The sequence below is a fragment of the Triticum dicoccoides genome, chromosome 4A (genome assembly GCF_002162155.2).
Source record: "Triticum dicoccoides isolate Atlit2015 ecotype Zavitan chromosome 4A, WEW_v2.0, whole genome shotgun sequence".
In the NCBI taxonomy this organism is placed as follows: Eukaryota; Viridiplantae; Streptophyta; class Magnoliopsida; order Poales; family Poaceae; genus Triticum; species Triticum dicoccoides.
In genome coordinates this window covers 16,898,382-16,920,553 of record NC_041386.1, presented here as the reverse complement: position 1 = coordinate 16,920,553, position 22,172 = coordinate 16,898,382, and the positions used below count along the sequence as shown (strand labels likewise).

The following is a 22,172-nucleotide window of genomic DNA, read 5'->3' as shown; positions in this document are numbered from 1 at the left end:
GTTTCTCAAAAAAAAAAAAACTGACTAGACGGACAATTCTTAACCCGTATTCGATGAGGCCTAGCTATACAACGTTTGGCAGTATTGGCGCCACACATCTGTATGACATAATTCAACACAATTTTATAGAATTCAACATATTTTAGTGAAATTTCAAGCAACTGGATATGATTCGTTACTCCCCGACAAATACATGCCTGAGTTGTCCACCGCCATCTGCTTTGTAATCATAACAGTTGAGTATAACTTGTCTGTTTGAAAGATAATAACAAAATGAGGCGAAATCTATTCTAAGTAATGAAGGGTCTGGGTCTGTCCGTGTCTCAATCGAGTGGGATTTTTTTAAGTCTCAATCAGTTTAGAAAAGTGTCATGTCTCAATCAGCTAAGAATTTTTTAAGTCACAATCGGTTTAGAAAAGTGCAACTTCGGTTTAGTGAAAGTTGTAACCCGAGACCTTTCACCAAACTGAAGTTGCACTTTTTATGAATCGACCGAGCCTTAAGAAAATCTCAGTCGGCTGATACTTACCAAAAACCCTTTTTAAGTAAGATAAAAGTTGCATTAAACTTAGACACGTTTTACTGTTCTGTACCTTGACAAATCTAAAACAACTAATTTGGGATGGAGGAAGCAGAATGCACTCGGTACCTAGTTTATGTCGATCGACGATTAAGAATAAGTAGGGCTTAATTAATCAGGTTCATTTGTTGTTTATGGGAGATGTGGTGTGTGAAAGCAACAAGCGGCGAATCAAAGAAGCATGCATGTGGCAGCTCGTCTGCCATAAGGGTTGGAAAAGCGGCGTAGCGGCCAGCGTCCTTCCATTTGCCTCGCGCGCTTGCAAGACACAAGCTGTGGCTTCTCTTGTAACACCTTCTTCTGATCAATGAATTTGGCAGTTCTCCTGCCAACATTCAAAAAAAAGAAACAAGCTGTGGCTTCATGGCTACATCTCTCCCTCTCTGGCGCCACCAAGCGTGCACATGAGGCCATATATATGATCTCTGTCTCTCTATCTCTCTCTAGATCGCCTACTCCCTCTCTCATATCTCTCTTACCTCCGGTCCGGTGCATGGCAGTTGAGGGGAATGTTGTCTGGTTGGAGACCTGGCTCGCACGACGGCCGGACCCCGGATCGATCGACGGCGTGCGTGCGCGGTTTCGGACCAGGCTTCATTCCCCCCAACTCAACCCTTTTTCTATCGGAGACGACGGCGGCTAGCTGCAGCTTGTTTTGTTGGCCAAGCTGGGAATCGGAGCAGGCGCCGCGTTTTCTTTGAGGTAAACCGTCTGTCCCTCGCATATTGATCACAGATGGACGTCGGCCCAGGCGATCATCGATCGATCCTCCATGATTCTTCTGATAGCTTGGACGGCATGTTTCTTAGCCATCCGACACCCAGTTCTTTGGTCGATCAGTTGCCATCCTACTGTTTTTTTTTCCTTGTCGTGGACTGGACAAGATTTCAGACTTTCAGTGATTCTCTGTGATGATTAATTAAGTAGTACCAAGTACATCTTTCTCTTAGCATATTGTTGTTTTTAGAATCTTGAACTTGAAGCTTGCCTTGTTAATACAACTCTGTCTGCGTGTTAGAGAGAGAGAGAGAGAGAGAGAGAGAGAGAGAGAGGGAGAGAGAGAGAGATTAGGGCATAATAAGCAGCTTAAAGCCTCCTTTCCTTTAGCAAGCACAAATACGTAATGATAGCAGCTCGTAGTAGCAACACATGCAGAGGAATGTACGTACAGTGGCAACACATGCACGCAGGCTAGCTGCACTGCTGCAGCAGCATATATGCTAGCCGGTGGGCGTACGTGGGTAATGATGGGGCCACAAAAGCCAGCAAGCTGAGCTAGGCTAGGTTACTTTGATGGATGGATGGATCGGTTGTGTGTCGTCCTCGTTACGGGTCTTTCCGATCATGGAAACATCGCTTCCAAGGTTTTCCAGGTACGTACATACATACGTATAATAAGCCTCTCTTTACGAATCTTCCCGATCGATCAAGGTGATGCAGTGAAGCATCTCTGCAAAGCTGTAGATATGCCGCCTGCCGACACCGTTCGGTGTGGAGCCTACCTACCTGGGCATACATTTCAAAGCCCCCTCTCGTATATAGATATTCTGGTCTCACTCATCACTAGGTAAAGTAAAAAAAGGTTGGTCAATTTCACATGATTAGAGGGGAAAACTAACCCAAGTATAATGTTTTTTTAAGAGGAAAAACTGCTGCGCATTCAAAGTCGTCGAGCAGTCGAGCTGCGGGTGAATGATTGACAAGTCACCGAGGGAAACAAACGGTCACACCTAACGACCCGACCCATCATTCATCAACGGTCCGATCAGCGAAAAGGTTATTAGACTAGTCACAATGGGTAGTAACTTAGACTATTAACATGCATATGTTACTAGTCTATGTTACTACATCCATAGTGGGTAGTAACATATATATTGTGTCATGCATCACTTTATTTTATTACATTGTAGACTAATCTTTTCTTGATATGTGTGATGTTACAGTAATTAGCTATGTTACCACATGCCTCTCTTTCTTCATTAATGACATGCCACATCATCTATTTTTCCTAGATAAGTGTGATATTACCACCTATGTTACTCTTACTATGGGTAGGCTTAGCGTCCGGTGAATGCTGTGGTCGTGCATCACGAAAGCGACCTGACAAAATAGTGGTTACTGATGGGTGGTTCATTACTGATGGGTGTAGGGCAAGGAAAAAAGCGGTAAACATGATCCATTTTTTCCGCTCCACTTTTTTGACTAGAGACTTTGGGATGGGATGGAATGGATGGAATTCATGGGGTTGGAACTGTCGGAAAGAGCTTTACATGGACGGATTGCATGCCATACGTGCACCGCAGCTCACCCATCATTCCGATCTTCATGCCATGGAAGAACCGTTGGTTTCCCTGTGACATTTGTAAGCGTTAAGTTTGAGCAAGTGTGCCTTTTCGCCTTCGCGTTATCATGATCTTCCCGCCGGCACGTGCGTGTTGGCAGGTTTTGGCGTGTGAGTTGACACGGGCTCACGCATCCAGCTTCGCTTGACAGCTTACGAGCAGCAGCACCGTCAAATCACTAACATGGCCTATGATGGATGCACTAGCGATCATAAATGTACGTGCATTTGCTTCGTGCGTGCTAAGGCTGCCGATCTGTGCTATCGCCCCCGGTTTGGGCATGCGTTGGCGAAGTGGGAAGGGTCGCCGCAGGTGAAGCAGCAGCCGTGCACGGTGTCCCCAGTCGCCGAGACGAACGTCATGCCCTCGGCGTCGGCGTCGGCGTTCCCCCGGCCCCTCCTGCCTCGCCCGCCGCCTCTACGACCTGCCGATGCGGATGCTTGCCTGCCGCCACCGCGGCTGCCGCGCCCACGGCCCCTGGGCGCCACGTTATCCAGCTCGTCTTCCCATCTGCATTGCATGTACAGAGCGTCAGGCAAGAGAATTCCTAGGCTATTAAACTTGGTGCAAGCTTTCCGTTAACAAAGCAAGCAGGCGAGCATATAACTATTAACAAAAGTTGATGGCAATCATATATGCAAAGAAACTCTACATAAGTAGTGATTGCCCTGATTGAGCTAGTTGCATATGCAGTGTAGTGCTACATGCATCCACGGTCTCAGGTAGTAAGATCAAGCAATTTTATTGTGACTATTAGTTTGTATCAGGTACTCCACAGACAACAAAACATTGTGCAATAAGGGGTTAAGACAGCATACACAAAGAAGCCGCATCCAGGATTTTGACATTTATAGAACTTCCTCCCCCTGTTCGCCTCTGTATTAGCAGTTCGGTTTATGCAGGCCTCTCCACATGTAGTGCAGAGTACTTGGCCTGCACCTGAAAATCACTGAAGATTAAGGCACCAGCTCTGGATAAGAATAGAGAAGTACGTAGCACTTTACATACCTGATGATGATGCATTTCTTGAGTTTTGGGTAAGGCCCGTGTGGGTCGAACGAAAGCCTTGTGGATTCACACCAGGTGTCTGCTGCTCATTAGCAAACTGGCTAGCCGTACGAAAAACGGTATGCAAATCCTGCCTTGGAGTCCCCTGCCTTACTCCGACACCACTCGGAGTCTGGCTTTGACCTCTCCCTGCAAAGTCATGTGATGATAAAAGAAGCCTCAATGAAATGAATGTTTGTCATGTATTTGGAAAAAACAAACCATGGAGACACTTGGGGGGTGAACAGAAACCTTGGGGGTTCACAGCAGGTGTGTGCTGATTAGCAAATTGCCCCGTTGAACGAGAACCAGTAGGTAAATCCTGCCTTGGAGCCCCCTGCCTTACACCACTCGTAGATGTAGTCTGAGTCTGGCTTTGGCTTCTTGCTGTGAAGTAATATAATTTGTCACAAAATAAGCTTGTATGAGTGGCCATTATAGTCATGTGTCCAGAAAAGTAAGACATGGATACAACGGAAGCAACAACGGAAAACAAGCATGCTTAGCATTTTATCTTTATGAGAGAAAACTGGAAGCTCCTATTAAGAAAGTAAGCATAAAACTGTGTTCATTTCAGCCCCACACTGCCACACACTACCTTTATTTAGAACTGTAAATGGACGAGCACAACAGTCGGCCCATGTATGAAACAGACAACGAGGACAAACATCCATACCTGGCATCGTAGTCTGGTTATGATGTTGAAATCTACTCATCTCTGTAAGCTCTTTGAGTACATCGTCACATCCACCAATGCAACCTATCAGAGTAAAGGATAGGTATGTTATATCACGTTAACTAAAACAGGTATAAAACTGCAATTTAAGTTAAGATAACATACCTAGGTGATCAACATCGAAACTTGGTGGGATATCCCTTCGGTTGAACTTAAATTGGATCTTATAAACAGGACCTGTAAATGCGGTGGATTATCATTTCACTGAGAGAAACAGCAGAATATTCAGGCCATGCAAACACAAGCCAGACTGGTAGCACAGTAGCAAAAAATGGGGAACTAATGATCACCTGGAATGCAGGTAGGACAAATTTGTTGCGTCACAGCAGCTTCTGCAAGGGACCCGGGCAGCCATACTACATTTCTACACTGAGGAAAGCCCCGACAGCCAACCATAAAACCACCATTCTGGGACAAGAAAAGCAAAGCTCAAGCATGCGCCAAGCATGACACGTCCCAATTCCCTGAAGAAATGAAAAGAAGCACTGGAAGACAATTTACCGGCCTTCGCTTCAGCAACATTTCAGAGTCATTGCATGCACCACAGGGCCTTACAACTTCAATGGTATTTTGTGTCTCGTTGATAGGTCTATTTGACCTAGAAATAAAAAATAGTCAAAAAGTGAAGCTATAAACGTGCAGCAAGAAAAGAAGAAAATCAAAGGGATCCACCAAACCTAGCAAAGAATGTTCCCATTGCATCAAGGAGCTTCACTTTGTTTGCTCTTGCCTACATGATCACCAAGTGGTCAACTTACAAAACATAAATTTAGAGCAACTGGGTGGGACTGTACTAATTCAATTGGTGACAACCATGGAATGCTCAGTAAACCACAACTTACATCCAGAAAACAAGCCTTCATCTGCTGCAAACAACCCTCAAGTACTTGCGCTTTACTCTTTGTACCGACGCTAACTGATTTCATGTCAGCTTCCATCATTGCTCTTAAATAAGGTTTCCAAAGCTCATACCTAAAATTTTGAATTTCTTTGAGGAACTAGGTACATTTCATCCAATATAAGTTGAAAGGTAGAGGTGTTCAATCTTTTTTTTGAGAAGGTATAGATATAAGAATTAGCTTACCCCATTTCATCATAACCCATTACCAACGCCTCCCCCTACATTTACAAACACAAAAAACAATGGAAACATGTCAATGGAAGAACTGTTACTTTCTGCACACTGGAGAAATGCCAATTAAAAAATCTAAATAAAAAAATTTGACTGTAAAAAACATGATGAGTACTAATTGGGAAGGAAATCTAACAGAAGGCGTCACATTTGCATTAATATGAATTGGATTCTGCTATTTACTCAGAAATTAAGCATGTTTTACATAAGCAAAATGTAAAAGCACCTTACTTTCAGATATCAAAAGTATTACATAGATTACTGATGATAAGAGTGGCTTCCGTACGGAAGCGATGGAGTTTCCACAGCAAAGTACTCCCTTCGTTCCATATTAGTTGTCATTGATTTAGTACAAAGTTGTACTAAATCAGCGACAAGCCGACAACTAATATGGAACGGAGGGAGTATTCAAGATGAGAATTATGTGTATTTTCTCTCCTGAGTTTTGAATATATCATTTACAAGAAAAGGTTGCACTTAGTAGTGTGGCTAAGGAGGCGCTTCACAAAGTGCGGGCAAAGACTTCTTAAGCGCACTTCTGGGTTGCTAAACAAGCTAAGGTCCATGAGGTGCTATATTGTAAACACACTATTAGCAAACACAATCATAACCATAAAAATCATTTAAACAGCATATATGCTACATGCAATGGTATAATGGAGCTTTCGTATGGCATGAAACACACAAGATTTGTTGGGGAGAAACGTGAATTTGCATCTTTGGTTGCATAACAACGGTCAAGTAGCTTTTTTATGTGTTCATGCATGGTTGCATCGGTGCCGATTCCTGCCTGGAAATAGCACCAAAGGGAGTCAGACATTTGCACAACTCAGCACTTTAGAGTAATAAAGAGTAAACATAGAAGACAAGAAGAATTAATGTACTTTATCCATGCAGCTAAGGAGGTCAGCTTCAGCAAGAAGAGGTGGTGGTCGAGTTACTCCTGAATCAAGTGTTAAAGACGTCGGAACAAACTGCAAGGTTTTGTATTGGCGTTAAAAATTATTATTGCATTGAAATTAAAAGGAAAAAGATGTTCAAGGTCATAATCATTTTTGAAGGAATTGACAAGCAATTGATCCCTACATATTAAGATATCAGGCAATTAATCCATACCCATTATACTGACTGATATGCTACAATATATATTGCAACCTTCCTATGCGTCACCAATATTTACAACAGCATACAAGTATCAAGATTTCAACTCAAAATATGACGTCTGGAAGATCTTCCCATACTGGGACTTCTTTTTTATCTCAACTTGCATAGGAGGCACGAAGAAACTAACAGGAAATGTTTTAACAAATACTCCCTCCATTCCAAAGGAAGTGTCGTGGTTTTAGTTCAAATTTGAACTAAAACCACGACACTTATTTTGGAACGGAGGGAGTAGAATAGAAGTAGGGTAGAATGTAGCAAACCTGCTGTCCGATGGTGTATGTTGGAAGTAATGAACCACCCCATGAGTCATAACGATAAACGTCCAAATAATTTTTCTACAGAGAAAGTATAAAAAAATTTATTACAAAGGAACTTTTACACATCCCAGATGTATAAGAGAATGGATGACTCTTACTGGACCAAAAAACCTTGGTGACAGTTTAATAAATCTAGTAATAATAAGATAAATAACTTTTCTTGCACGGGTTCGCTGAGCAGAGCATTTCTCTGTACTAGCATAAGGCCATGTTTACTAATAAGCCACCTAAGTACCAATCAGCGTCAAGGAGAAGCAATTATTTGTCACACATTATTGTTAAACTGCATGTTGTTTATCGGATTCATTTTTGAGAAATATAATTCCCCTTTGTGTCCCTTTTTCAGAAAATATTATATCATATAAACAAAATTGCAATAAGTTATTTTCTATGAGCTTTCCCAGCTCTACGCTCATATGTTAGAAACAACCAAAACATAGCACCACATCAACATTAAGTAAATAAGGGAATCAGCTAAAGCTACATCACCTCTGAATATTAGGTAATTGCAGATAACATACATTATTCTATGCTTGTTTCTCAGCTATATCGATAAAACTGGTATTACAGCTACATTGTCTCTGTACATTGGGTAAAGTTACTTTATTACTGATATCATAACATTTCCATGCCAGAGAATAAGGAGACATGACAAGTTTCATGTCTGTTGAAATATGGGTAGTAGATTATTAGACGTAAGCAACAATAGAAGATGACAGCAACATTTGAGGATGCTCACAGCAAGTACGACACGCCCTGATGCATTGAACTGTTCACCAGCAATGTCAACTTCCACGGTTGTCTCGGCTCCAACTGCAGGTTGGGAGCAACAAGCAAGGAAATGGCGAACAACTAGCTCATACACTTTCTGGACAGCAGAAACAGATACGGAAAACATTATTAGATTTGTGGAGCATAAAAACAACAGATTTGAAAAAATACTATAAACTGATGTGAGACTGATAGATATTTCTCTTCTATTTGGTAGTGCTACGTACCTTGTGGTCTGGAGACCAGTTGTTTTCACCAGTCGAAAACTTTGTTGGATGAATAGGAGGATGTGCCTTGTCATCATGACCACCATTGCTGGGATTTCTCCAGAGCCTTTCTTCAGGATTCAGAAGACGTTGGGCATACGTTCCCCAATCAGGATGATCCACTTGTTCACGTACAATTGCCTAAGTAAAAGGGAGCAACCCATGTCAGGGCAATCATGCCAGGATGAGCAAATGAAAATTAATAACAACTTAAGAGTAAATAAATGTTTATTCATCGCAAGTATGAGTTGGACAGTAGAGATGCCTTTTATATTTTTCTTATGGTTATTCAGCAATGAAGATCATCAGGTGGTAGAAAACAGGAGAACTATGCCTATGAGGCCATGGCTACTTTTTTTCCAAACTAACATTCACTAGAGAAAATTATTTTATAATATGTTCCTTTTTTTAGGATTACATGTTCTTTAGAATTTGGTTTCCTTCATGGAACAAAATAATATCATGTAAAATATGTTAAAAGTACAACACTGTAGGTATAAATCTAGAAAGAATGTGTAAGCAGAATCAGGACAATGAATAAAAACATGGACAAGGCATGCTAGCATTCATAACTGACATGCAGATCAGTGTTTGGAGAGAAACTATCAGTCTCTGTCCTGGGATAACTAATGAATCCAGCTTGGTAAAGTTCTTCAGCCACCTGGTATGAATAGCACAAGAGTTCAGCAAACGAAGCAATTAGGAAATAGAGCTACGCATTTTTTACTAGCAAAACTGTTAAGAAAAAATAAGACACCAAAAGGATTTAGTTTTTCTAATATACCTTCATTGTGTGCTCTGAACTCATTCTGCAGCACCTAGAAGCACGTTTCTGAAGCTCCACGGTACTTAGTGGGTATGGAGGGTATTTTAGTTTCTCCTGATTCCTGACATTCTGTACCTGTAGAAATAAAATAAAACAACTAAAAATAGGTACCTCTGATCTGTCATTAAAGTTGTCCATCATTGTTAATATTGTAACCAGTGGTGAAATAGAAGATGTGAGGACTCACTGTTGCCATTGGTTCATGGACACACATTTCATAGATCACAACAGCGGATGAGTAATCAAACAAATGGCCACGTCTGCCAAACAAGAATATGTCACACAACTTTTCTAATTGAAGTTCAGGACGGCTGAAGTGAATCTTACATCCAAATAAACGACGCGGTGCCTTCATCTGAAGTGTGAGAACAATTTATTGTCCAGAACTCTTCAGGTTCATGAGCTTGTATCTCCCAGAAACGCTCAACTATAAATCCTAGAGTTGGAAACTGGAATGAAATGAAAATCTTAGACAGGGAATAATAATGCGTATGCATTCAATATGTTCAGTTAATATTATATAGTGAGGTACCTGGCAAGGACCATAGCTCAGAACCATATTCCTTTCTTCCCCACTGACATCAAGGACAAATGCATCTTTTAGCAGCATTGTTTGAAACCTAGTGAAGGAGGCACCTATGCGAAGGTCAATTTCCTGTAGAAAAATTCTTATTATTATCTGTGCTTTTGAAGACAGCAATAAGGCGCAAACAAATGTTTATTCGTTTGATGAGAAGGAGTGCTGATGCTATTCTTTTGGAGAAAAACGAAGAATATTAGCAGGACAGTTTGTACTAGCATCTTTGTGTGTTTTAGGTTTATTTGTACAAAATTAGTACAGAGGCACAGCGTCAGAATATTCTCATGGCTCTCTGTTTGCTGGCATCGTAGTAGTATTTGTTTTGAGTGGATAGTTGGCACACAAGAATATTAAGCATCAATGACAATTTGACAATAAGATGCAAAACTGAAGTAACCTGTCTTGCATCCACAGCATCAGCAAATAGCTTGTTGGGTCTGGCGAGATGTTGCACAGCTTCATGTATTTCCCTGCAGTTCAATTTGTAAGACAATTAAACTGAAATGAATATGCCATCTTTCCATAACAGGAAAACAGACGGTCCAAGAATCTGGAGCAATCAATACCTGGGAATCAAAGCTGAGAAGCGAGCTCTCCAAATGTTCAGATTACGGTTTGCGCCCGCACAAATGTCAACCACTTCATATGCGATATTCTCACCCTCTCTATCACAATCAAGCCATAACACAAGCCATTGACACGTCCTAGCTTCCTCTTCCAATGTTCTCTTTATGTCCTGTTTATCCTGCACTTCATAAAACAAAATTCATGAATAGATCACGAGTTCAGAAAAGCTTAGCTTATACTAATGTCATGATCATGCCACACCCATCATAGTTTTGAACAAAATACAAGGTAATCTCAGTGTGTTCACAATGTGTTGAGCAAATATAGACAACTGAATATTGACACTGAAGCCTGACCATGGTTGTGTATTCCTCGATTAACTCAGAAGTGATAAGAATGTTCCAAGAGCAAACCAAAAGTTTTTGAAGAAAACAAATAATGCAGCTGATGAACGGAGAGCACCAAAAAATACATGCTCTCAGGTCCTCAGCATCCAACTTCCATTAGACATAACACGCTTTCCCTTTTTGTACATGAAGCGATGTCAAACAATATCAGCTAGCAAGCTTAAGCATTGCTATGGCTGTTTCAAGCAACTAGGAGGCAGTATAAATTTGTCTGGTGCTGGAATGGGAGAATAAAGAACAAGCTGGAGCCTGGAGGAGAGGACACCCAGATGACTGGGGTAAACCATTGGGACTCATGTTTCTTGTCAGGTCTGTCAGTACTTTGCTTGGCTTCCGCATTTTGCTGCATGAGCTTCAGAGTTGCAGTTTTTTTACGTTTTAATGTATGAAAATATTGCTCCAAAGCCTATAAGGGCTAGAAACTAAATGAAGCTGTAGATAAACTTTTATTCCCTTGTAACCTGTTTCCTATGAGCACTATTTCTGCCAAAGGGGGTTGATCGCAGTTTCCAGTAACAAGTGTACAAGTACACGAATATGTCCGCAATAACAACTCACAAGTTTAGCCTGCAGTGTTCCCCTCCTAGTACCACAGCTCCTATGGTGCATCGCATACATGTGTGTGACCATAACAGTTTGCGATTGAGCAAATGACAAAAGGTGATCGATACCAAGCCACATCCATTCAACTCCAAAAAACTGCTCCTGATGTGGGATTTAACAAATTTACTTGCAAAGAGTAGCAATGTGGCATGAACAAAAACAGCATCGTCATCCGTTGACACTACCAATCGGGCACTTAGCAGCATGCCCGGAAAATTCTTGAGGGAATCAAGGTATAGAGTACACCACAACACTCCGCACATCCATTGCTCGACGAAATTCCCGTAAGGCATATATTTCCTATGTGCTGAACGCGACCAACCCCACAGACGCGGGCACATAGATGCCACGAAACACCCCCAACATAATGCCTGAACCAATCAAAGGAAACGCGATAGACCACCGTTCACAAGCCGCGGTACCCGCGCGCACGAACTGTTCGGCGGAATGCACGAGCAGGGGAGGCAGAGAGGGAGGGGCACCTGGGGGACGGCCTTGCGGACGGGGGCGTGGAAGAGCTCGGCGGGGTCGCAGGAGTACCAGCGGCGGTAGCGGTCGTCGAAGTCGAGCTCCATGAGGTGGCCCGTGACGGAGGTGACGAGCATGTGGCAGGCCTGGGCGCCGATGGCGTAGTTGAACTCGAAGACGCGGTTGTAGCGGGACCGGCCCGCCCGCGACTGCATCCCCCCGCGCGACAGGATCTCCGCCACGGACTTGGCCACCGACGGCTTCTCCGCCACGTTCAGCACGCGGATCGCGCCGCCGCCGGGAGGCATCGCGGGAGGAGTGAGGGAGGGGGCTCCGCCGCTCGGGGGTGGGGGGAACGGGGAAAGGGCGGGAGGTTTCGGCCCTCTTTGAAAATTTTGGTTCGGAGGGGATCCCACCGCTCGAGAGGGAAGGTGGAGCTATTAGCGGCGGGCGTTTTTCTAAGCGGGCTGGGCTGTAAAGTTGCAGGGCCTATGGAATATATCGCTATGGGGTTTTCATTTGGCCCAGTCGGTATTTTGCGTGCTAAAAGAACGCACCGCGCAATCAATCCGAACTTTGTTTTTTGAATTGCAGTCAACCTGAGATTTTATTTGCCCTATAAAACCAGTGTTCTCTCTATTTCATTATGTATTGCCAGAAGTGTGTTTTTTGACTTTTCAGAGGCATACATTCCAGAAGAGCATTTTGCTATGTTTCTGATGATGCTTTTGCAACAAGTTCAAAAGATATTTGACATCCATTCACCGAACCTTGGTAACGGCACGAAGCCTGCTGCTGCTTTGGACATACAACAATTTTACAAATACAAACTTGGCAAATGCATCATGCAAGGATCTTTGTAAACTCTGCCTAAGACAAATTTTGTTCAACTGTAATCTGCCGTGCCCAGCAGGCAAGAAGCTTGTTCAACTCGTCCGTATGTATCCCTCTTCACACCTCTTTCACTTTTGTGATGGTGGAGAGAAATGATTTGTGTCCAAAGTGCAAAATGTTGACCGGTAATCCATACAACCACGGCCTCGGCAGAGAAACCTACTTCTCATAACTTCATCAAAGCCTGGCATAAAACCTTGTGCTCATAACCTCTGTTTCTCTTTCATTCTTTTCCTTGCTCTTTTGGGGGTAAGGCTTGAAGGGGCACATTTTACACTCTCTAGTCAGTTTAATTTCTTCCTTTGTACACCAATTTTGATTGCCCTGCAGTAAAGTGGGAGTGTAAGTTTCTCATATATACAGCATTCTCTTGAGAACTATTCTACATGCGTCAGATAAAAGATAGTGATACCTTTTTATGTATGCTCAGTTCTCCCCTTTTGATCAGTTTCACGTGATGTTAATAGTTCATGCTAAAAGTGATTTGCATTCACCCTGAAAAAAGGGAAGAAAAAAGTAGTAGTTTGCAGTTTTACTCAGCAGCATCTGATCAAGAGGATTTGATCTTAACTCATGATATTTTTAGGAGCATATGTTAAATTTTGCAATGTTGTTGTATCAAGTTGTGACTGCTCAGAAAGAAGTGCTGCCTGTATTGATATTTGTGTGCCCTAAAATATAGATTGGTAGGTTGAACTGCTCAAGCAGGGCTATTAGAGGTGATAGGGTCAACTAAGCAACAGGAAACCGGGAATAACCTGGCAATATGTTACTGTATTACGTATTTGCAAAATGCAGTTGTATATCAGGCATTAGTGCATTACACTAATATTTCCTCTAAAAAAGGAATTCTGGGTAAGAAATAAAGCACCTGAGAAATTTAGAGCATGCTATCCTCCGATGCCCAGAAAACAACAGCACACTTCCTGAGCCCAAACAGAATATTTCTGCACATTGGTGAAGAAAGCACATCTAGAGAGGTCACTTGTGTGGAAATTTTGCTACCCTTGGACCACCCAATAATGAAAACTTCCACGGAATTTACTCCAAAATTTAATCAGATGCCTACAGAAAATTACAACGGTCAGTGTGATGGTACCAAATCACAAACCACCTACAGTGATAGAATGCAAAAGTAAAAGAATGTCAGTCAAGCAGCATTCTACTATCAGAATTCAGAAGAACAGATACTTGTACAGAACAATATAGAATCTTACGAAGTCGTACTCAATTAGTAAAGTAGGAAATATATTGATATATCATTGCTGATTCCACTACGGTAATGTAGAACGGCAGTGCACACAACCTAGCCAATATTTTAATGCTGAACTTCAAAATTTCTCATTCTCACCTTCAAGTCTATAAATACTTGTTGGAGCAAAAATCCTGACAATCTAAACAAACTGCAAAATGCCTTCATTTCTCATTGTTGAATTAACCATAGCATCAATTAGATTCCAGTATGAGGAAAATAATACCCTCAGAATTTATCATCAGGAGCAAACCCTTTATGAAGCATCTCATCATGAAGTTGAAATGACTCCTTGGAGTTCCCAGCTGCAACGTGACCATTTATCATGGACATGTATGTATATCTATCTGGTTCAATTCCTCTAGCACCCATTTTCTTGTAAACCCAATCAGCTTCTTGCATATTACCATGTACAGAAAATCCATTTATAATCATATTATACGTCACAATGTCTGGTTGAACCTTTTCATTCTCCATCATGTTAAGCAAATTAAAAGCTTCATGCATCTTCTCTTCTTTAACATAACCATGGATTAGGGTGTTGTAAGTAATTAAATCAGGCAACACCTTGGCATCCCTCATCTTCTGCAAAAATTGTTGCCCCTTCAATACATTTCCAGACCGGCAGTAACCCTTAATGATGGAATTATAGGTCATGATGTTTGGCACAACCCCCTTGTTTATCATTTCATCCAAAAACCCAAATGCATCATCCACTTGTCCCTTCTCACAGTGGCTGTCTATAAGGATGCTGTAGGTAATGTGGTTGGGGAAGATTTCTCGAGAATGCATATCATCCCATAGCTCATTAGCTTTGCCCAGATCACCTTGTCTGCACATTCCATCAATCAAAGTGTTGTATGTCACAATGTCTGGCGTCAAACGCTCGTGCAGCATCGTTTCAAATAGTTGCAATGCCTTCTCTATGTTACCCTCCCTACAGTACCCATGAATTAAAGTTGTGAAGGTGCATAAATCTGGTGGAACCCCTCTCTCCCTCATCTCAGTCAAAAGCTCCTCTGCTTCAGACAACCTACGCTCTTTACAAAGCCCATTCAGCAAGGTATTGTAAGTTACCACATCTGGCAAACATCCACGGCCAATCATCTCATCCCTAACTCTCAGCGCCTCCAGCATTGACCCAGCCCTGCAATATCCACCAATGACCATTGTGTAAATCACACCATCAGGCATCAATCCGAACTCTCTCATCTCCCTCAAGTAGGCTGCCGTACGGTCCATCTTCCCCCTCCTTGCAAACAACCCAATCAGGCAACTAAAGCTCACAATATCTGGCGTGACTCCACGCCGTCGCATCTCCTTGTAAAATTTCATCGCCTCATCAGGCTCCTTAACTCTACAGAATCCCCCAATCAACATGTTGAAGCTCCGAACATCGGGAGCCACCCCACACTCGTCCATTGCCCTGAACACCTCCCTCGCTTTATCCCACCTTCCATTCCTACATAACCCCTTCAACACCGCATTATACGTCAAGATTCCTGGCTTTATCCCCTGACTAACCATCGAATCGACCAGTGCCATCGCCGCCTCAACATCCCCAGCACGAAATCTAGCATCAATCATCACATTATGGGTTACCACATCCGGAAACACGCATCTCTTCTCCATCTCGGAGATTACGGTATCGACCTTATCGAACTGTAGGGCTTCACAGTGGCTGTGGACCATGATGTTAAGCGTGTAGGTGTTTACCTCGGAGTCGGAGGACAGGACGAGGCGGTAGGCGTCCGCGGTGAGGTGGGGCCAGCCGGCGCGGGAGAGCGCGGCCAGGAGCGCGTTGGAGGCGGCGGCGGGGATGGGGACGCGGCGGTCGAGCAGGAGGCGGAAGGCCTCGAATGCCTCCCGGGGCTTCCGGGACTGGGTGTAGGTGCGGATGAGCAGGTCGAACACCTGCGGCTGCGGGGTCGGGGAGGAGGCGAGGAGGGAGGACACGATGTCGAGGCGGGAGGCGCCGCGGCGGCGCGACATGCGGAGGAGGAGCGACTGGCACTCGGAGGCGCGGCCCGCCGCCGCGGCTGCCGTCGCGGCGGCGGCCAGGACGGCCGTCGAGGGCCTCGCGCCGGTCCCACCGTGGGAGACGGCGAGGCTCGCGGTCCAGCGTCTGGTGGCTACGGCGACAGCGGGGAGGCAGGGCAGGCGGCGCGGAATCGCCATTACCGACGGCAAGCGGGTGGATTCGAGTGTGTTGGAGGCTTGGAGTTGGAGCTACCGCCTTCAAGCTGGAATTGCGGAACTAACAAACCCACCTTCTGTCAAGCATTACGTAAACTCGTTGGACCCGCTTTCTAGCCATTTTCTTAGTTCGTGAGAAATACGTCTTCGGTTTTAGACGCGGTTTTCCCGGCCGGGTGATTAAAGACTCCACGGGCTGACGCATCGTGCTGTTCCGAGAATCCGGCTCCAGCACTCCACGCTGGAATCCGACTCCGGCCCCGACAGGCGACAGCACGACGCGTGCTGTGTAGGAGCAGCCATGGCGAAACCGACCCGGCCTCTCGCTTGGCCCGCCGCATCTATTTAAGCAGCAGCTGACCAACGCAGCTCTGCCAACTCGTCCTAGCACCGACCCAGATCTTCACAGCAGCTCGCTCCCGCCGTACGTCGACCACTGCCGCTGCGCACACCCACACGCTTCGACAGCATGACGCCGTGCTCTAACCCCGGCGCCGGCGCCCCGACTCCGAGGCCTCCCGCAGCAACTCCACGCGCGCAGGGGGCCGCGATGCCGCGGCCGGTGATGAGCACCTATGTTAACCTCGGCACTGCCGTGAGAGCAGCCCCGACGCCGCAGATGAAGATGCAGGCCGCGGCGGCGGCAGGAGCGCCCGGCATTCAGGCGTGCCCTCGTGCGGTCGGTGCCGCCGTCCCGACCGCGAGGCCTTGCATGCCATTGCCACACACGCAGGGAGCGCCGGCCGCCGCCGTGCTGCCACGTCCGATGAGCCGCGGTAACCTCGGCGGTGCCCCCATTCCAGCAGCTCCCTCGCCGACGCCACGTGTGCAGGCAGCGAGACCGGGCGTTCCGGCGAACACTCGTCCAGTCGGCGCCGCCGTCCCGTCGGTGAAGCCTCGAATGCCAATGCCGCCCACGCAGCCAGCGCTGGCGGTGGCGAACCCCGCCGCGCCTTCCCCACGCAAACGACCACCAACGACCACGGGGACGGCCATTCCGCCAGCCAAGCGTCACGCGCCGACGATGGGAGCGCCTAACGGTGGCACGCCACTGCCAACGAACCACGCAGCTCTCGCGGTCGCCGCCCCTGCTCCCACGCCGCCCCGGCACGCGCAGGGCGCGCCCGGGAACGCCACGCCGCAACCGGCACCGGCGCCGAGGTTTAGGTACTTAGGGGTGCACCACGACCCAGGCAAGGGGTGGATGGCCCGCGTCATGGACCCGAAGCGAGGCGGCCGCGAGATCGGCCCCTTCGACGACGAGCACCAGGCCGCGCTCGCGCACGACCGCGTGGCCATAGCGTGCGCCGGCCGCGGCGGCGGCCAGGCGCGCCTCAACTTCATGACAGCCTTCTACCGCGTCGAGGCCGCGTTCCTGGGCCGGTGGGAGGGCGACGTCTGCGACGCCGTCGAGAAGGGCGGGTACGAGGAGCCCTACGCCAAGTACCTCAAGGCCGGGTACAAGGTCGCGCTGAGCATAGAGGCGGGGGACGAGGGTGACGAGCCGCAGATCGCCAACTGTGTCGACGCGGAGCTTTTCTGGGAAGTCATTTTGGAGTTCTTCATCGAGCGGGCGGGAGAGATTGGGCACAAGGCCCTCCGGGAAGGCGGCGACGTGCTCATGGACAGGTTCGTGGAGATGTACAGGAACATGGCCCTGTGCCCGTCGTGGCGAGGCAGGTACCAGCAGCAGCTGCAGCTGCGGCACGCGATGATGATTCAGCACCAGCAACAGCAGATTCAGATGCAGCAGCAACAAGAACAACAACAAATTCAGATGCAGCAGCAACAACAACAGCTCCATATTCAGAAGCAGCAGCAGATTCCGACGCAGCAGCAGCAGATGATGATGATGGTTCAGAAGCAACAACAGCAACAACAATATATCCAGATGCAGCAGCAACAGATGATGATTCCGAAGCAGGAACAAATGAAGATTCAGCATCAACAACAACAACAACAGCAGCAGCAGCAACACTTGGATGGAGATGCCGTACTGCAAGTGAAACATGAATTAATCTAGCTCCTCATATGCTTGAGCAATTTCTTTTGGGTGATAAAATGTGCAAAAGATGACTTGATCGAATGGTGAAATAGAAGCTAGTACCACCAGTTGTATGTGTATATACACACCCCGCAAAAAAAAGCTATGTGTATATACACAACTTGTTGCAGATAGTGTAACCACCTGTAAGCTCGCACATTATTCCACTAGACGGCAAAAATATCGGAAGTCATGTATGTCAACTTTGTTGATGATTCCGGCAAAAAAAAAAAACTTTCATGATTGCAGTGCTCGGATTGCATCAATGTTGTCAACAGTAGTCCCTGGGTTTTCGTTTGTTGTTCCTTGGATTGTTTTGACGAAACTAGTAGGACCTCTGCTTATGTGTACCCCGTATTGGGATGTTTGGATTTGGCTGAGTTTTTTATTTCTGACGGTGTGTTATCTTTTGAAGGAAAAGTTTTGTTCGGTTCCATCAAGGCATGCGGCGGCAAGGGTATCTCCATTGTTGGTGCAACATGCATTGTCATTCTGGATGTCTATTTGACGAGCATTCAGGATTTCAGACCAGGGCAGTCCAAAATGGTGTACTGTTACCATCTCGTCGCCGCCGACTCGCCGGAGGAGGAGTATCACAGCACAACCTTCCAGAAAGAGCGGGTGTGAAGCTGTGGTTCGAATGGAACGAGCTCTCCAACAGTGATGATTTTGAGCTCGCTGCCGTGGATGTTGCAGAGAGCGGGGACGGGTTTCTCGAAAGCCCTACGCTGCAACAAGATATCAAATCCATATACAAAATGTATGTATGTTTCAGTGACGGATACGAACCCTTTTTGTTTTTCTACTACGTAGTTGGTTGAATGCGTTAATGAATAATCTATAATTCGTTTGTTTGCAGTTGAACACCATGGTTGAGCGCCAACCAGTGAGGAAGTAACTGAATCAAACATCTTACTTCTCTGTCGTATTTTTCTGATCGTCGCTAGTATGAAGAGGGTGCGAGTACCTACTAGTACAAATTGCACTTTGAGAGTTAAAAACTTGATGATAAATTTCTGGACACCACTGTATGCACTATTCGAATTTAAGTATTGCTAATGATTATGAAATTACATACCCTCGGTTTCAGTCCTGTGGAACCAAGGTAATATATAGGGGCTGCAAGAAAAGCTCGAGGCTCGTGAGCCGTTCGAGATCGACTCATTTTTTGACGCGACTTGAGATCGACTCGAAAAGAAACAAGCTGAGTTTGAACACTTTATGTAGCTTGACCGAGAAACGAGCCGATTTTGAGCCAATGTTGGCTCACTCGATTTTAGCTCGATAACTCGACAGAATATCAAATGATCATGCCATATATTAAATGGAAATAAGATAATTTATTACCATATATGTTGTCCATAATTTTTCTCCATTTTATTTACCAACCAACATGGAAACTTAATTAAGTACAGAGAAGATTTAGGCCTAATTATGGCATGTGGTCCACTATGTGTTAAATATCCTATATTTTTGGCAAAGATTCCCAACATATTCACCTTAATTTTTTTGCTTTTCATCCATAGATTTATAAAAAAAAATCCATCTCATTTAGCTCGAAACTAGCTCGAGCTCGACTCGAGATCGTTACAAGCTGAGCACGAGTCATGTTCTACAACTTGATTATGAGCTTCACTCAGTTTGAACGAGCTCGAATTTTCATATGAGTTGAGTTGAGGCAACTCCAACTCGCTCAAGCTCGACTCGTTTGCAGCCCAATATAGTCTTCACTGTCTAGGAGTTGTTATTGTTTACGTCACGAGCCACTATCCATGTTACAGGCTGTCTGAATCTGATGATTCTACGCATGTACATGGTATCAATGTACAGTGATAGAACTCTAAATAGTCACGCAATATCATCTTACGTTTGTCAATATTGTTGTAGACGAAAATCGCAAACCGCGTTCGACCTTATGGCTTTATACTAGCCATGTCCGCGCGGCGGCACGCCACACCCCGTTGAGTCATATGACGGAATGTGTTGCATGATCGTAATGCTGGGTTGCCATTTTATTTTCTTCTTTCACTAATTTGGATTTAAGACAAAAATGGTATGTGTGCAATCTGGGGCTTACAACAATTTTGCTGCGCCCACACCAACCTGTTTCTCATATTCAAGCTTGTAGAGGTTTTTATAGTGTACATTTCTATGTAAAAATATAAAGCTACAAAATATAAAATGTGACCTAATAGGTTTTACCATTGTATCAGGAATAACCAGATGGATCAAGGATCACGTTTTAGATCACTGATTACAATTCTACATCAGTAGCAGGTTTAGCAGGTCACTGATTACAATGCTACGTCAGTAGCAGGCTTAGCATGAACGTCCAAGAAATGGAGAAAACGTTCACAATGGTACGTCAGTAGCAGGTTTAGCATGGAGGACCAAGAAACGGATAAAAGGTTCACAAGATTAAAGCAGGCTTATTGTAAGGTGAACCTGACATCCCATCTCGCTCTGAATCAACTAAGCCTGCATATTCTAAAAAAGCTTCATCTGAATCAGAGAATCAGCTAAGCCTACATATTATAGAAGAGCTTCTGTATGAAGTATGATCTTGCGTTTGTGAACAACCAACAGTGAAAAACAAACACCAAGAAGCAAATCAGTGTTGAACCACTGCCACATCTGATGCCCTACAGTTGGCCTTAAGCCCTTAATGGTCAACTTCTACTGCATCTCCTTAACTTACACTAATTTCTTCACCAAGGCACCAGCTTGTGGATTATATTCCAATGGATCTTTTTGATTCCTACTGTTATTAACGTGTCTCTACCTAGCTTATGCACTTGCCTGTTCCCCTCTTGGAAGACACCATTACCTTAATTAAGAGCACTTCTTTTCTCTCGAACCAGAACCAAACTTGGCCATATAAGATCTGCAACATATAAGGGCTCAGCCGTGGCGACCACACCAAAGGTGTTTGGCCATATAAATTTGCAATATGGAGAGGCTCAGCAGTGGCGACTGCACGGAAGGCCTTGTATAGACAGTAAGGTGAGTGGTGTCCGGGGCATGGTCTAGAAGATGAACTGCGAATGAATCACCACAAATTGCCGCTGTTGCAGCTGCATCTATTGCTACACCTCGAGCAGAAGCTGGGCATGAACCACCCTACACATTGAGGAGATGGAAATCAGATTTAGGTTATGATGGGCAAAAGTGTGGTTATCTTTGAACATGAGTTTACTATGGATGGCAGAATGGAAGATTATTCAGTACATGTGAACAAAGTGTCCATGTCGAGCCAGATAAGTTTTAAATTCGTATATGAACAATTACAATCATAATGAAAGGAAAATAGTACCTCCTTTTGCTGAAGTCCTTTATTTAGATCTTGCAGCTCCATATCCAATTTTTCCTGTATGGATGAGTCTTCTCTTTTCATTTCTTCATCAACTACACCTGGAAAAGAAGGGTGCTTATTAGAGAAAGTGCCAAACACATGGTATTGTTTCAGTAACTTACTTAGCACTTTGAATGCTCTTGCTTCACAACCTGAATCTAGATCGTCTATAAGCATGCCCTTATCCAGTGAAAGCTGATCATGCAAACACTACAAAAAAAGACACATCGGTGACATTTTGGGCCGAACGAAATTTTTTTCTGTCAAACTTATGACACTTCTATGACAATAATTATGACAAAACACGGTATCATCATAGATGTGGTGGGGTCCTACTTCTATGACAGAAAATGGGTTTTTCGTCCTGGGCGGGCCAGAGACGCAGCTGCATGACATTTTTTGGGCCGTCCATGACGAAAAAAATCATGGTAGAAGCAAGAGCGAGGAAAATATCGGGGTGTTCCTGGTTACGGTGGGTGGTCGGGACCGAGCGATGCACGTTTCTCTCGTACACGCACGCGCGTGGGTGCGAGGCATTGGGCTCTAACTGAACCCGAGCGAGGCGTTGGGCTCTAACTGAACCCAAGCGATTGCACTGTAGGCTACGCGTTACTGAACCCGAGCGAT

The 22,172-nt window shown here is 45.0% G+C and overlaps 2 protein-coding genes across 2 annotated transcripts; both read right to left on the bottom strand.

Annotated features, from left to right (window-relative positions):
- Nucleotides 1-2,760: 2,760 nt before the first annotated feature.
- Nucleotides 2,761-12,186, bottom strand: LOC119284652 (DNA topoisomerase 3-alpha-like). The gene is made up of 24 exons (XM_037563803.1): nucleotides 11,822-12,186; nucleotides 10,329-10,507; nucleotides 10,160-10,232; nucleotides 9,715-9,837; nucleotides 9,510-9,631; nucleotides 9,370-9,442; nucleotides 9,141-9,257; nucleotides 8,934-9,017; nucleotides 8,318-8,497; nucleotides 8,059-8,187; nucleotides 7,263-7,337; nucleotides 6,723-6,812; nucleotides 6,524-6,628; nucleotides 5,791-5,825; nucleotides 5,549-5,678; nucleotides 5,384-5,436; nucleotides 5,208-5,304; nucleotides 4,997-5,114; nucleotides 4,812-4,883; nucleotides 4,647-4,730; nucleotides 4,223-4,357; nucleotides 3,932-4,120; nucleotides 3,742-3,862; nucleotides 2,761-3,433 (listed from the first exon to the last, which is right to left on the bottom strand). Exons 1-24 carry the CDS (start codon nucleotides 12,113-12,115, stop codon nucleotides 3,184-3,186), a joined length of 2,928 nt encoding a protein of 975 aa, XP_037419700.1. The 5' UTR covers nucleotides 12,116-12,186; the 3' UTR covers nucleotides 2,761-3,183.
- A 381-nt stretch (nucleotides 12,187-12,567) lies between these two features.
- Nucleotides 12,568-16,131, bottom strand: LOC119283361 (pentatricopeptide repeat-containing protein At5g01110-like). The gene is made up of 4 exons (XM_037562938.1): nucleotides 14,053-16,131; nucleotides 13,573-13,766; nucleotides 13,114-13,196; nucleotides 12,568-13,025 (listed from the first exon to the last, which is right to left on the bottom strand). Exon 1 carries the CDS (start codon nucleotides 16,129-16,131, stop codon nucleotides 14,182-14,184), a length of 1,950 nt encoding a protein of 649 aa, XP_037418835.1. The 3' UTR covers nucleotides 12,568-13,025; nucleotides 13,114-13,196; nucleotides 13,573-13,766; nucleotides 14,053-14,181.
- Between the last annotated feature and the right edge of the window lie 6,041 nt (nucleotides 16,132-22,172).

Excerpts from the sequence above, each read along its gene's own strand:
- LOC119284652 (XM_037563803.1), bottom strand. The coding sequence starts at position 12,115 with ATGCCTCCCGGCGGCGGCGCGATCCGCGTGCTGAACGTGGCGGAGAAG. Across the intron at positions 9,018-9,140 it reads GTTCAGAGCACACAATGAAG|GTGGCTGAAGAACTTTACCA; the intron begins GTATATTAGAAA and ends TATTCATACCAG. Across the intron at positions 5,305-5,383 it reads ATGGGAACATTCTTTGCTAG|GTCAAATAGACCTATCAACG; the intron begins GTTTGGTGGATC and ends TTTTATTTCTAG.
- LOC119283361 (XM_037562938.1), bottom strand. The coding sequence starts at position 16,131 with ATGGCGATTCCGCGCCGCCTGCCCTGCCTCCCCGCTGTCGCCGTAGCC.